We start from the raw sequence: 15,490 nt of genomic DNA on the forward strand, positions 1-15,490 counted from the left end.
AATTCAAAACAGAATTGGTGTTTCAGCAAAATAAGAACTATCACAATTCGACCCAGATCTCACCTTCTCCAAACTGCAGGAAAGACCTTGATCCTTTTCTACGAATTTTCTTAAACATCTGGACGCAACAAAGTTCTAAAAACTACCATTAAGTTACCATAGCACACCGTAAAGTTCTAGTTTGCTGAACTTTGTCAATACTCCCTGAGGATATGCAAAATTCCCTAAACTTCTACGAAGTTTGCTGAGCTTCTACAATTTTGGCTGAACTTCTACGAAATTCCTTAAACATTAAAAAAAATCCCAGCACTTCTATGAAGATTTACGATGTTTCTTGAATTGCTATGCAGTTCGGTTGACTTTAACAAAACTTTTAAAGACAATCAAACTAAACTAAACTAAACACTTCTACAATTCAATGAACTTTTTAGAATTTTGTTGGATTTCTGCGAAGTTCCACGAAGTTCTACACAGAGTTAGCGTGGACCCTTGAAACGAGTATATTGAACTCAGTTTTATAAAGTTATTCAAAAACCCCAAAAAAAAATGGTATTTTCAAAAAACGAAAAGCGAGTACTTTTTCCTTATTTTTGAAAATATCTAAATGGATAAAACTATGCATTACATTAATGTCAAGACTTCTTTTGTGAAGAGGAAGAGTCAGTGGTGGAAACGCAGAGTGATTAATATGTTTTAACAATCGAGTGTTGCAAACATTCACGAATTTTGCGTGCATCTATAAGGTGACGGTGGTACCATAGAGGTAACTCTAAGACTAGAAGGTCCCAAAGAAACGTGCTGAGCTATTTGGCTCAGCTCTGGTACTATCTTCGGTCCCAAGCTAATCGCTTCACCCCTCGAAACATAGGAAAATCCACGAACCCCTCATTTTATCTGACAAACTTTCATAGCGAATCAAAACAAACATTGTGTACTACTAGAATTTCGACTAGAATGGGGTACGTTAATCGTTTGCTTGGGACCAATAGGCTAGTCAAGTAGTGAGCCAATTTAAAATCGTTAGTTTCGTATTGATTGTTGGTGGTACGATGGAATTAGCAGTTTAGATCCGGCCGGTGTTGATTGAGGTGAACAAGTTTGTTTTACAACAATCCTGCGACTGGGAGTTTCACTGTTTCCTTCACTTTCAGAGAAGAGAAGAGTCAAATAGCAACTCTGAAGAACAGCACAGCATTCCTGGACATGACCTGGTATTGGTATTGTTTATTTGTGAAGTTTTAAAAAATCTAATGATGTCTGAGAAAAATCCCTGCGTTTCAACGAAGTTCAAAGAACTTCTACAAAATTAGCTAAATTTCTCTAAAGTTCGCTAATTTTCAGCAGTGTTTAATGAAATTCGACAAACTTCTCTAAACTTCTACAAAACTAACTGAAGTTCTACAAAATTCACTGAAGTCCTATGAAGTACATTGAACTTCTACAAAGTTAGCTAAATTTCTATAAAATTTGCTGCTCTTCTAGAAAATTTCCAGAAATTCTACGAAGTTGAATGAATCTTAGTGAAGTTTCCGAAAGTTTTAGATGTTTTTTGAAGAACTATGAATTTCCTTGAAATTCTACAATGTTCCCTTTACTGTTAAGAAGTTTTCTGAACTTTTACGAAGATCTCTGAAATCAAATAGTGTTCTCTTAACTTTTAAGAATGACCCTTGGCTTCTTAGAAGGTCCCTGGACTGCTGTCAAGACTCAGTATAAATCTGAAATATTGAACACCTTCCTCCGCCCGAATATTTTAAAAGTAGCGGTGAAGACATCTCGTCGATCTCATTCGACATCCCTGTTCCGAATAACTCCCGTATGGAACGTGATGAGGGCATCGTAAAAGGGAAAGAGGACCGCAAAACTGAGAATTCATCACCTAAACAAAAATCCAGAGTACGGCTGTGAGTGTAATTGAATATTTGAAACTTCAAACATGCAAACAAAAATGGGGTAAAAGAATCAATGTTCCGCCAGACTTTGACTCCATTCCGCTTATAGTTGCGGTAGGATTCCTTTTAAGGTAAAATCCATCAAAACCCACGTAACATTGCAAGTTTTATCGAAGTTCTAACCTTTTAAGAGGCAGTGGCAACTACAGGGCGATTCAGAATAACTTCATTTTCAAAAATTGTCATAACGATTGAACGCTTGCCTGAATTTTTGATATCAATATATTCCAGATATCCTACATATGTAACGTTCAACTTAGCATACTTCAATTCAAATCTCTCAACCTTTACCTTTAATTATCAGCAATATTTGTCACGAAAATGAACAACAGCTGGCACCCTTAGTCTTAGTTCCAACACTTTTGGAGTCCTGACGATGCGTCTAAGCTCTGATATTGAACGGATATTCCACGCATGGTTCTTTTTTACCTCTAAAATGAGCGAAAAATAAATGTTTCAATCTTTCGAAGAGATTTCAGTTTCTAAAAGATAGCACACGGATTATCGTAAAATTTGTATTTGCCGCTGAACTCTTTTAGAAAATCTGAAAAAATATTATAAAAATAATAATTCCATTACGACCGGCTTTGCAGCCACAGGACACACCTAGACACAGGAACTAGTTTTTGAATTCTCATGTGCTTTAAGGTATTTCATGAAAGGTTTTCAGCCTAGTCATAAACTGGCCACTTCCCTGGGAGTACCCGAAACATGGCCGGATATGGTCCTGAGCACACCACATGACTACGATTGAATTCTCATTTGATGAATTTTGCCCATAGTAAGAGGGCGTGCCGGAACATGGCCAGTATGGACTGACTACTTCAAATGACTGCCATTAGACTGACTGGTTTATGAATTCTCATGTAACTTAATGTGTCACATGATGGATTCTGATCGTATCAAGTCGGATTTAAAGGTTGAACACGAAAAAATCCGGAAAGGAAAATCTTGTTGGGGTTTTAAAATGCGTTTTATTTTTCATAGTTCAATGTAACAGCTATACATAAGTAGATATTATGTTTATTGTAAGACCATTGTTTCAGTCTTCCTTTTTACAATAGGCCATTGCTCGAACTTTTCTTCGTATACGGCCTTTATCTTTTGCACGAGCCCTGTTCCCACTTGTTTGGCTACCACATTCCAGTTCCGCTTGAATTCCTTCAGGATCAGGTCAATTGCTGTTCCACCCTTTTTCTTCTGTATGTAGTGCCAGCTTGCGAAGTCCGCCCAGAATAAGCAATCCAACCCATGCTGCTCCAGAAAGGCAGTAGTCTCTTCAGTAGACACTCCTCTAGGTAAATTTGCTGGATCATGGTCCCAGAAGTAACGGAAGTTTCGCTTTTCAGCTGCAGATTGCTTGGGGGATTTCAACTTCTTTTTTGTTTAACATTCTTCCGGTCAACTGAGATATAAAATTCCTGCCCAGGAATTTGATCGGAAACTTCCAGGAGCGGATAGATCGGGATTTTAGTTTCGAGCGTGCAGGATGGAATAGCGACTTGCTTGCTCCGGTGAAGCCATGATGAAAACAAATGAACTTATCTTGACAACCAGTGCCAACTGTGATTCTATACACTCTTAGCTTGATTTAGTGAAATTTTGAAAAAAATTACTCAAAAAATGCTAATGACAGCGTTTTTAATGTGCCGGATTTTGTTGTGTTCAATCTTTAGTTTAATGGCCCATACACACCAGCCATATCTCCGGAACTAGTAGACTGATTCCAAAACATTTCAATGCCGTTTTAAAGCACCATAATACCTTTCATTTGATGGTTGTTGCGTCCAGTCCAATTCAGTTCGGTGGTTGCCGAGAATCATGACCAACAATATTTTCGTTAGACACATAGACATTTTTCGATCTCGTCGAGCTGAGTCGTCGTTTTTCCAAGCGGTATGTATACCTTTCTTTGTAAGAAAAAATTACATCCCTCTTCACTTTTTGAGCATGACATAAATATTTAGTAACACCAACTGTTTCTTGTAAAAATTTAAACACAGAGTAAACTATATTAAATAATGGTCAACAAGTCCATTCCATGCTTATTAACCTCATTAGAACCACGATAAAACCCACATTGAGATAAACGTAAGAAAAGGCAGTAGTAATCAGAAAAGACCCACTCGAACTGTTGAATAATATTAGAATACAGTGAACTATACATGAAAAAAAATAGAACACAGGGACCTCAGATGGCATAGTAAATGCACAGTATCTTCTTTACTTTCTAGACTTCCCTATGGAAATGCTTACCACAAAATATACAAATACATGCATTGGTTAGCATAGAAAGCTCTCAATTAATAAAAGTGCTTCGAAGAACACTAAGTTGAGAGCCGCCAAATCATTCGCATAAGAAGTGTCAACAGTCACGAAGAAGAAGAATCCTCTAGAAATTGTGAAACGAGAATTAGAAAATCTTAAGAAAACCATCCCATTGACTGGAGAAAAATGCTCATCCTTATGAATGTTTTTGCACAGTAACATTAATGTCCCAATTTTTTCACAAGCCGGTGCCGATTTCCTCGATATCACTAAGTCTGGGATCTATGAAAAAGTCATGTAAATTTCGATGCCCGACACATGCAAGTTACCCGTATGACATAACTGACATAAGAATCGGGTGAAAGAAACGAAAACATTAATTAAATCAAACGCATTTTTCGACGACTTGCGTATATTTTGGTTTCGGAACATCAAATTTTACGTGACATGTTTAGTTGCGATCCATGATTTACGTCAAAGGTGAATTACGTCACGTGTAAAATTATTCAGCCCATATTCTTGTTTTTGTTCGAATCGTATTTTCCATACAAAAAAAACTATTTGGTATGGAAAATACGGTTCGAACGAAAACGAGAATATGGTGATTAATTTCTAAGTATAAAGGAGATGCACGGTAGTTGGCACCCACCGTCGCTTACATGAAACCTACCGCGCCTCGCCACGCATATAAGGAAATTTATGAACGGAACAAATGATTCCCCAACTTTCAGACAATTCCAAAACATGAACGTCACATCCAAACCATTATTCCGTAAACTTTTGCCGTTCAAAACTGCAAGAAAGCACCTTCCAACACCCAAACCGACCCCTTCAGACTTTAATCCCTCGACAAAGTTTCATTCGTTTCATCCCATTTCGAAGCAAACCATAGCCCAGAGAACTCCAAGCAGCAAGTTTTCGGTCCGACAGAGAATCCAAATAATACCTTTCCCACCGACGACGACTCACTCGAAAACAAACCCCAAGGCTGGAGGAAACAGTCAAAACTAAACCCGCCAGCCACCGACCGACCGAACGACGGCAACACTTGTGTTGTAGGTTGCTCGTTCGTTCGTAAAGAAGAAGTCACGGTAAAACATGGAACGCCGCCGTAGTATTGGTCTCGGGCGACGGATGACATTGCACTGGGATTGGTGAGAGCGGAACGTGTTTTTTGTTATTATTCTGTCGAGCAGTTGCTGGAAGTGCGAGCGCGGAGTGGAAGAAACGAAACGTGCGGCATTGGAATGAGACGGTTTCCCGGTTGCCAGCGTGGAGAGTAAACATAAATGTGGATGGGAGAATTGCATAAAAACGGCGCAGCAGCAGTTTGGCAGCGCTGCTGTCGTGTGCTAATTTCTGTTTTTCGGAGTTTTCAAGTATTGTAATTTATGGAAAACCGGTTTACACCGTGTGTGAGTGAAGTGCAGAGTGCAGTTGTCGGCTGACGGCAGTAGGCAGTAGCTGAGCTTCTTGGGTATTTATAAACACGATCGTGAGGGGAAGTTGAGGAGTATGGGGTGGCATAAGTAAGGTAAGAATGCATCATGATCATCGTGGTCGTAAAAACGAAGCAATTTCAGAGTATTTCAGATGGTGGGCCGTGCTAGGGCAGTGAGCAGACAACATGCCGCACCAAGAGAGATGACACGCGCACTGCTCGCGACATCGACTAGATTGTCGTCCGTTCCGTTTTCATGTTGCTCTGATAGCCACGGCCGGTTTGACAGGTCTCTCTTTCAGAATGCGACCGTCAACAACCCAGTGTGATAGAGGAATTGGATGCATGGGAAATAGAAAATACTGCGATGATAAGAACAACATGCACACACACAATCACACATGGCTCAGATACCAGCTGAGTAGGGTTGCCAAATGGTTGGGAAGCTATTGTTTACTGATTATGTTGGAGGATAATTCGGAAAAAGATCGATATTGCAGCTGGCAACGCTGACATGTTGACACATGGCTCCGTCCCAGGATGAAACGAACCACGACCCGAAGCAGAACGATGATTGTGAACTGATGATAATGGATGAATAAACAAAATGCAAGATAAAGCGAGATAACTGAAAAACTAAACAAACCTTTTCGTGTAAAACCTAGAACCTCTCGGTCTTTCCATTTTCAAAGATGGTAAACAATAAACTCATATGGCAAATTAGGTAACACATAAAGACACACAAAAACACAACCGGATTAATTCAGAAGAAAACAAATCAATCAATCAGCAGTACCCGAAAGCCGTAGAAGACGGTGCTCGGTATGGCACAAAGTTATCGAATATCCTTCCGAGCACGGAACGGTGCAAGTCTCACTAGAAATCTTTCTCCGTTTCACCGACGTGTGAGGGCGCTCTCTCTCTCTCTCTCTCTCTCTTCAGCTTTACTCAGCGAGGATAGGAACACTGGTGATGGTTTGGGGTAAACCGATTTCCCATTGCTTCTTCACAGTTTCACTAGAACTGCACTTTTCATTCTCGCTTCAAGGATGTTGGATCAATATTCCACCAAAAATTTATGAATCACTTTACAGTATAATTCTTCTCATTGACTGGGCACCTGGATAGTATCCAATTATCCAATGAAAGGGTGTAATGGAACTACTTGGTGGATCTATTCTTTCTCAGACTAGCACTAAATAACCAAAATTTTCACAACAGCACTTCGCGTATCCCCGAGAGCTGATTTCGTGCGGACCGACAGGAATTGCTGAAACGAACTGAAAATTCAAGTTCTCGTTGTCTCGTTTGGGCTACCTTAGACCTTCGATGCCTTGCGCGCTCCTTCCACCCCAGACCATATCATAATCGCACACAATCTCACTCCATATCACCAATACCACCGAACAGCCCCAGGTCAACTTCCCTACAGCACTGAGCATATAAGCAGCATATAATATAAAAATGTACAGCCTCAGCTATACGCATGCGCTTTGGCAATCACAAACACCACCGAAATACCCCTCATAACATTTGTTTTTACCCATCTCGAATACCTAAAATAACCGCCATTGGCATCCAGCAAACCACTACAAACTTCTCTTTCCCTCCAACGTCGATCACCCTCCTATTTACCACACAACCAACTCAAGCTCCACGATCCAGACAAGGACAACCTCATACATAACCCAGTGCGACATCTGGCGCAGTCTCACCAATACTCACATCCATGAAAACCAACCGTCATAAAAAATATATTCAATAGCATTCCTTTCCCTCTTCACCATCTCCTAGCCCATTGAACCATTAGCTTCTTCGCATCTCATCGGCTTCTTCTTGCTCTTCCATTCGTTTCATTTCAACCACGCCGACGACGACAACGACGACAAGCACGGAAAGCAACTTCACAACCCACCAACCGCCTCCTCCATTGGTCCACCTCCTCTTCCTCCTCAGCCTCCTACAACAAACCGACATCGGTAGCCCACCAGACCGGAGCATGTTTCATGTTTCGGAGTCGCTCTTCGATCCATCCCATTCTCTCTGCACATTGCCGCGCTGCCTCCACCTCCACGGTCAAAAACGTATGGTTATGCGCATAAATCCACACGTTAATGAAAGAGTAAAAAAACATCAACCAGAGAAACCAAATCACAAACGAACCTCTCCCTCCTCTTCGGTTTATCGATAACCATTCATCCGTCTGTCGCCGTCCGGTTTGACGGTCCGAAATGCGCGGATTTCGCGATCGGGAGTTGATTTTTCCGTCATTATTTTTTTTTTCCTGTGCAGCGTGGTTGGGTTTCTCCGTATTGCAGCAATGCAGCATAGCAGCAGTTTGCCTCTTAGTTGCACTGACCCAGCTTGGAAGCGGTACGGTGGTGGTGATGCCAAATGGCACAGTGGGTAAAGTGGTTACCGAAATGGTTAATTTATGTATTTTATTTTATTTCTGCATCAACTCGTGCTCGTGGCCCCAATGATTAATAATAAAAATAAACTCAAATCTAAAACCTACTCGTAACGATTTGATCTCCAAGCAAATAGAGCGGAACATTTTCGTCGCTGTAACTTACGTGACATGTGAAAGTCAAATCTGTTGAATAATCATGAGAGGAAGTGGAAGTGGTTCAAGAGACGATAATATTACCTGAAGTTGCGATGATGAAGGTATGATCACAGACAAGCATACACAACACTCTCAAAATGTTCATCGAAATCGATTTTAACGGTAAATTTAAATGATTGTTAGTTGGTAGTACCGCCACTTGTGGCGCGCTCAATCAGTTCCCTTTCGTTTGACGTTTACACACCTCAGCCATATGTTGAGTGTATCACTTTCAGAAGTACATCACTTCGCAACCGATGAACCATTCTGAGTACTCAAGTAACCATATAGTCGCAATATAAAGGGTGATACGGTCAAAATTTGGTCAATATCAACTTGACGTATTTCTTTCAATTTTGCATTTAAAAAACCTGAACACCCCTCATTTTGAAGGTGTGTGTGTGTAGAATGTTGCTCCTATTTTGATTTTGGAATTCACTCTACACGACGATGCTGACGAAGTTTGACTGCGTGGTAATGGACGACGAAACCTACGTCAAAGCCGACTACAAGCAGCTTCCGGGACAGGAGTTTTATACGGCAAAAGGAAGGGGAAAGGTAGCAGATGTTTTCAAGCACATGAAACTGTCAAAGTTCGCAAAGAAATATCTGGTTTGGCAAGCCATCTGTACCTGTGGCTTGAAAAGCAGCATTTTCATAGCTTCCGGGACTGTCAACCAAGAAATTTACGTGAAAGAGTGTTTGAATAAACGTCTGCTGCCTTTCCTGAAGAAACACGGTTGTTCCGTACTGTTTTGGCCGGATTTGGCATCTTGCCATTACGGTAAAAAGGCCATGGAGTGGTACACCGCCAACAACGTGCAGGTGGTTCCCAAGGACAAGAACCCTCCCAACACGCCAGAGCTCCGCCCAATTGAGAAATACTGGGCTATTGTCAAGCGGAACCTAAAGAAGACCAAAAAAACTGCTAAGGGCGAGCAGCAGTTCAAGGCAAACTGGCTTTCTGCGGCGAAGAAGGTGGACAAGGTGGCTGTACAAAATCTGATGGCAGGGGTCAAGCGTAAGGCCCGGCAATTCGGATTTGGAAAAGCGGAAGCCTAACTGAATATTTTTCCTGAATTTTATACTAATTGAACTTGAAAAAGAAATTTAATTTGATTTTTTAAATAAACGATTTCACCGATTTACACGCGTTTTCCCTTGACCAAATTTTGACCGTATCACCCTTTAGCTTTGTATATACTTACTTTGGTTGAGTATGCACACTTACTAATAACTACTTTTACACGAGACGCAATCCATATTGGATGAAAACTATGGAACGTAAACAAACATTTCATGTAAAAATAAGTATTCTCAAACCCAAACATAAGCAACTCGACGAAGAGAACGTTTGATTGAATTTATTTTCTCGTTCAACTGATTTTAATGTCAAAAGGGCCACTTACATGTGTCGGTAGTGTGTACGAAAGGGATTACTTTTATAGAAGTGATAGTTTGATCGGATTCCTCTACTAACAACTGTTCATTGCATTCCAAGCGGAAGCTTAATCATATTTTGTCGTGGAGTGTTGTGGTTTTGAGATGCTCGATTACCCTGGAGGGATCGTTTTTGCTTACTGAGCAGAGAATCATGGGAAGTATTATATTCTCATACTCTACATATTTTCATATAAACATATAAATTCATTCGATGGGACCATCACCTGATTGAAGCGATTAAGATGGGGAGAGTGGAATTGTTAACATTTCGTGAATTGAAGGTGGGCTCTTCTCCCCACTCATTAGGACATCCCCACGGATGATGGCTTGTTCTGTATCGGATTGGAACATTGTTATCATTGGAAAGAGATTCTTCCAGCTCCCGTGAATTTCACGTAAGTGTCTCTACTTACGGGTCCGCCCTCCATTTTTGGCCCTTCGTAAAATGGTAAATAGAATACAACCAGGTATCGTACTAGAATACGTCATACGACGTGGGCAATCCACTGTCTAATGGCTGTGCCCTGCAATAATGAGTGGTATCTTTTACATACATTACATACATACAAATGATCATTTCTAGGATAACACAGGTTCTTTGATGGGCTATCCAGCTAGGTATCGAATTCTCCACGGAGAAAACTGAGTTGGTCGTTTTTTCTAGGAAGCATAGCCCAGCACAACCAAAGCTTCAACTTTTGGGTAAACCGATCACTCATTCTATGTCCTTCAAATATCTTGGGGTCTGGTTCGATTCAAAATGCACCTGGAGATCCCACATTGAGTATCTGAAGCGGAAATGCCAACAAAGGATCAATTTTCTCCGAACAATTACCGGAACGTGGTGGGGAGCCCATCCGCAAGATCTTCTAACGTTGTACCGGACAACGATTTTATCGGTTTTAGAGTACGGTAGTTTTTGTTTCCAGTCGGCGGCTAAAACGCACATCATCAAACTGGAACGGATCCAGTATCGCTGTCTTCGTATCGCGTTAGGATGCATGCACTCGACTCATACGATGAGTCTCGAAGTGTTAGCGGGCATGTTGCCACTCTCTGATCGGTTTTCGGAATTATCCCTCAGGCTCCTCACCCGTTGTGAAATTATGAACCCACTGGTGATTGCAAACTTTGAGAAGCTTCTTGAGCTAAACCCTCAAACTCGTTTTATGTCATTGTACTACGTGTACATAACACAGGATGTCAGCCCTTCGCAGCATAATCCCTATCGTGTTTGCTTCTCCGACTTCGACAGTTCTGTTCATTTTGATTTATCAATGACGCAAGAGATTCGCGGAATCCCAGAGCATCATCGTTCCATGATTGCTCCGTCAATTTTCGCTGCAAAGTTTGGCCAAGTTGATTCCGCAAGATCGTTCTTCACAGATGGATCACTAATAGAGGCGTCCGCTGGTTTTGGTATTTATAACGAATTTCATAGCGCCTCTCTAATGCTTCATGCTCCTTGTTCCGTATATGTTGCGGAACTGGCGGCAATACATTATACGCTAGAAACGATCGCCTCACTTGCACCAGATCATTATTTTATTTTTACGGATAGTCTCAGTTCTGTCGAGGCTATTCGCTCCATGAGGCCGGTAAAGCACTCCTCGTATTTTCTCACGAAAATACGAGAGCTTCTAAGTGCTTTATCTTTAAGATCTTTTGTCATCACCTTTGCATGGGTCCCATCTCATTGCTCGATTCCGGGCAATGAGAAGGCGGACTCGCTTGCAAAGGTGGGCGCTATGGAAGGCGATATTTACGATCGACAAATCGCCTACGACGAATTTTTCTTCATTTATCGTCAACAGTCACTCGCCAGCTGGCAAAATAAATGGAGTGAAGGGAGTTTGGGACGATGGTTGTATTCAATTATCCCTAAGGTGTCGAAGTGTCCTTGGTTTAAAGGTTTGGAGGTGGGTCGAGACTTCATTCGTGTGATGTCTCGCCTCATGTCCAATCACTATTCACTAAGCGCTCACTTGTTCCGTGTTGGGCTGGGGGACAGTAATCTCTGTGAATGTGGACAAGGTTACCAGGACGCAGATCACATTATTTGGTCATGTGCTGAGCACCGTGGAGTCAGATCCGAGTTGTACGATTCCCTTCGGGCTCGAGGTAGACAACCTAATGTTCCAGTTCGGGATATTTTGGCTAGACGCGATCTGGAGTTTATGCAACTCATATATGTTTTCTTGAAGAATATTAACCATAGATTGTAAGTTTGATTAACCTTGTGTTTAGTTTGTGTTTTGTATGTGTGTGTGTATTTTTTTTTGTAGATTTGTTTCTGTAATAATTGTATAATTACAGAGTTGATATAACGTCGATAGGATTAAGTATTTGTTTTAGAAATAGTGAAATTTTTGAATCATAAATCATATTCCAAATCTCCTTTTCCCTCTCCCGATCCAAACAATTGTCATCCACTAACCTCGAGAAGACCGCGAGTAATCGGTTCCAATCCTTTAATTTTAGATTTAAGACATTTATAATGTATAAAGAAAATGATAACTTGGCTCTGTAAAGTTTATTCGAATGAGCCTGTACAAATAAAGTAATTAACAAAAAAAAAAAAACAGGTTCTTTGGGTGCTTTGCTTAGAATATCAATCCTGGGATAAATCCAGACAAATTCGACTGAAGAATAATCAACTCCTAGCCAAGTTTGGAAGCAAAATTTGCTAATCAGAAAAGTGTCGGGACGGGTTCTTGAACTTTGAATTCAGAGAACATCCAATGAAAACTTTGCAGATCTCAAAACTAAGATATACCCTGCTGCGGACAAATTATCCTTTTTAGGGACATAAGAAAACACCCTTAAAATCACTTTAATTCGGTAGCAAGTCTAGAGAACTTCGAAAACTAGTTCAGCCCACCCTGCCGAAAAGTTTTGAAAAGGTTTTCGACAGGTCCCAGGGCACATACCCACATGTCCAAAAAATATCAACATATCAACCAAGTTCATAGGATTTCCCAAGGTTATTCAAGAGAACCTAATAGACCAGTCAGAGAGTTTACAGGAGCTTCCACAATAAATTCTCCAAGAATTGAAATTAGGGGAATTCAGTTTGGGGAAAGTGGGGTATCATGGCCAGATGGGACAAGACGAGCATCGTCTCTAAGCGACAGCTTTTGACAGTTAATTTGGTAGAAATGTGTCTTCGCTAGTAGGTTCTTATGCTGCTTTCGGTTAAATATCTGGAAAAAGAGCAGTTCTAGGCAAAAACAAAATGTTAACCGGCCTTCTCCGAATTGTTTAAAACTTTGCGTAAACTAAATTTTCAAAATGGCGTCCTCATAATTTAAAAAAAATGTAGCTCGTGAACGCCATCTCCGATCTAAATGACGTATGTTAATGTCAAATATGTTTTGTATTTCTTTAAGTAAAAATTAAAAATAATGTTAAAATATCAAAATGTCCTTGCCGGATTAAAAAAAAACAATGAAAAATGTAAACTTGTGAATTGTTCAAAGCTATGGTTACGGACTCTTAAAACTGACACAAGTCGTAGAACAAGAAATTTTAGTCAAATTTTTAAAAATTCCTATATTTTAAGAGAAAATTATTTAAAATACTTCAAACATTTTCTTATTATAAATAAAAATAAAAAAAAAAAAAATTCAACAATTTTACCAAAAGAGGTTTTAATTTAAATTTATTTTTGAAATTGCTAAAATATTTTTTTGAATATGTTTACAACTTTGTCTTTTTTAATTAAATGTTTATTAATTTTGATAGATAAGGCTCAATCGAATTAACTTTACAGAGCCAAGGATTCTTGTTTACTATAAAAAAAAAAACATCTTATAACTATAGACAATATGTATAACACAACAAACACTTTATCTTCCTCTATCCAATAGGCCTCCTCCATCAGAACGGGATCCACTTCCAGTTGTTTCAATGTATGGCAGTATCGCCAACGGGGAGCAGAGCGCATCCATTGCAGCAATGGACGCATAATGTGGTCATCACTCACACACTCATCAACGGTTGCTTTCCAAAGTCGACGATGCATCGACTGAAAAAACTGTTAATGAAGAACAATGAGGAAGACCACACAATGGTTACTGCCGAGTAAACAGACGATCGAGAGTGGACTGCTTTTGTCGACAGCCGAGTGAACACTGTGAAGGTCGAGTTTTTCCGATTTGTCATTTGGTGTGGAACTGCTCAAAAATACAAAGAAGCTCACACTGAGAGTTTCGGTAGCAAAAAATTATAATGTTTTGATGATCAACATTAAGGTTTAATAACATATTTTCTTATTCGAGCGTTGGTTACCCATGTTCAATATTGTGTGGAGGTGTCATATTCAATTTTGCTTTTAATAAATTATGTTATGATGATTCCACAATCTGTTATTGAATTTATCAGGGTAACAATGCATAAAATAGCAAGAAACTTATTGAAAGATTGTGTTATTTTAATGAACCTTTGAAAAATTACTCGACCAATAGGGACTTTACAGTAGTAGCCATCGATTATACTAGTGTTCTTTTTGCCCCATTGGACTGACCATCTTACCCCATAAGCCGAAACTTTTGCCTGAGAAATTGAAATTTGCTATTGAATATTTAATGATTTTCAGCAAGTTTGTATTATAGTTCTTCAAGCATAGGATTAAAGGTCAGACCTTGATGCTTCTGGAGGAGTTTAGAAAGAATTAATTTCGGGTTAAAATGGTAGAATTTTAAAAGAATTTCGTCAGAGTGACCATCTTGCCCCACTTTCTCTATACCCTATACCAAAAACGTATTTATAGCATGCTAAGGTCAATTTAGAAATATTTAAAAAATGTCTGTTTTTAGACCAAAAAATGTGATTTTTTTTAAAGTATGCAATTCGATTACTTATGGCTTTAAACTGATAATGTGATTCGAATCAAGTCGATAGGTTGTTTCGTTATCGAGAAGTACCGTGTAAATTGCAGCTCAGCGGCACCAACCGTGTGAAAAAAACGTGCAAAAGAACCGCTTAAAAAACCGTGTTAAAAAGACTTGGGATCCTGGTTGTATAGGGGAAATAAATGTACTGTCGGCCTAAATACCCCTAATTTGGGCCCAAACATAAACTCAGAAATCGACTAAATTTTCAATAGCGACCAAAAATATCCATTAGTACCGTCCCAATGACAGCAGATTTTTAGCGATGGGCTCAATCTTAGGTCCATAGGCCAACATTAGAACCATTTCCCCTACTAGATCTGGCGAAGACGTAATGATTTCGAACCAATTTGAACTATCAAAATCAAACCAGATTTTACAAGGGGTAATCACTGTTCTTTGCTGACGATTTTCGCTTCAGGATGAATTTAAAAATTCATCGGACTAGACGATCAGATTTCGGATTAGAAGTCAAACCTATAGGACTTTGCTCGTCTAATTCGTCTAAGATGGTAAAGTGCGGTGATAAATAGCAGCGCCTAGATCATAATTAGCTACAGCAATAACTAGGTCACCATCAAGGTCATCCACTTTTGCAACCAACGTGATTGTAACAGTTGCTTGTCGTTTCCGGTAGCGACAATATCGATAATCACTCCTCTGATGAGCGATATTCAATTGCCGGAATTCATCCTACGGAGTATAGCTAAGGAAACCGGCATGCACCAGGGCTAAAATCAGTCTTCTTGGAACAGATTTGGTTTGGTTCGAGGGGCACGCACTTGTCTTTCAATACTACACAGCCTGCTGACCAAATATTTAAAATCTTGCCATTACTGCATTAAATACTTTTAATACACTCTTAATTTCAATAAATACTTTAATT

General features: G+C 39.8%; 1 protein-coding gene across 2 annotated transcripts in view; it reads right to left on the reverse strand.

Annotated features, from left to right (window-relative positions):
* The window catches only part of LOC135711946 (polyhomeotic-proximal chromatin protein-like), a 185,829-nt gene that overhangs the window by 113,963 nt on the left and 56,376 nt on the right, over positions 1 to 15,490 (reverse strand). Inside the window, exon 1 of one of the 2 annotated variants that reach the window (XM_065234920.1) lies at positions 6,308 to 6,950. The exons of the other annotated variant lie outside the window; for it this stretch is intronic. Coding sequence (XP_065090992.1) covers positions 6,308 to 6,345 — 38 coding nt within the window. The 5' untranslated portion in view covers positions 6,346 to 6,950. Of the gene's footprint in view, positions 1 to 6,307; positions 6,951 to 15,490 lie in introns of those variants that run through there. 2 annotated transcript variants of the gene reach the window in all.

This window comes from Ochlerotatus camptorhynchus, unplaced genomic scaffold, assembly GCF_037179485.1.
Source record: "Ochlerotatus camptorhynchus isolate MF236.1 unplaced genomic scaffold, CSIRO-AGI_Acam_v1.1 ptg000446l, whole genome shotgun sequence".
Classification (NCBI taxonomy): Eukaryota; Metazoa; Arthropoda; class Insecta; order Diptera; family Culicidae; genus Ochlerotatus; species Ochlerotatus camptorhynchus.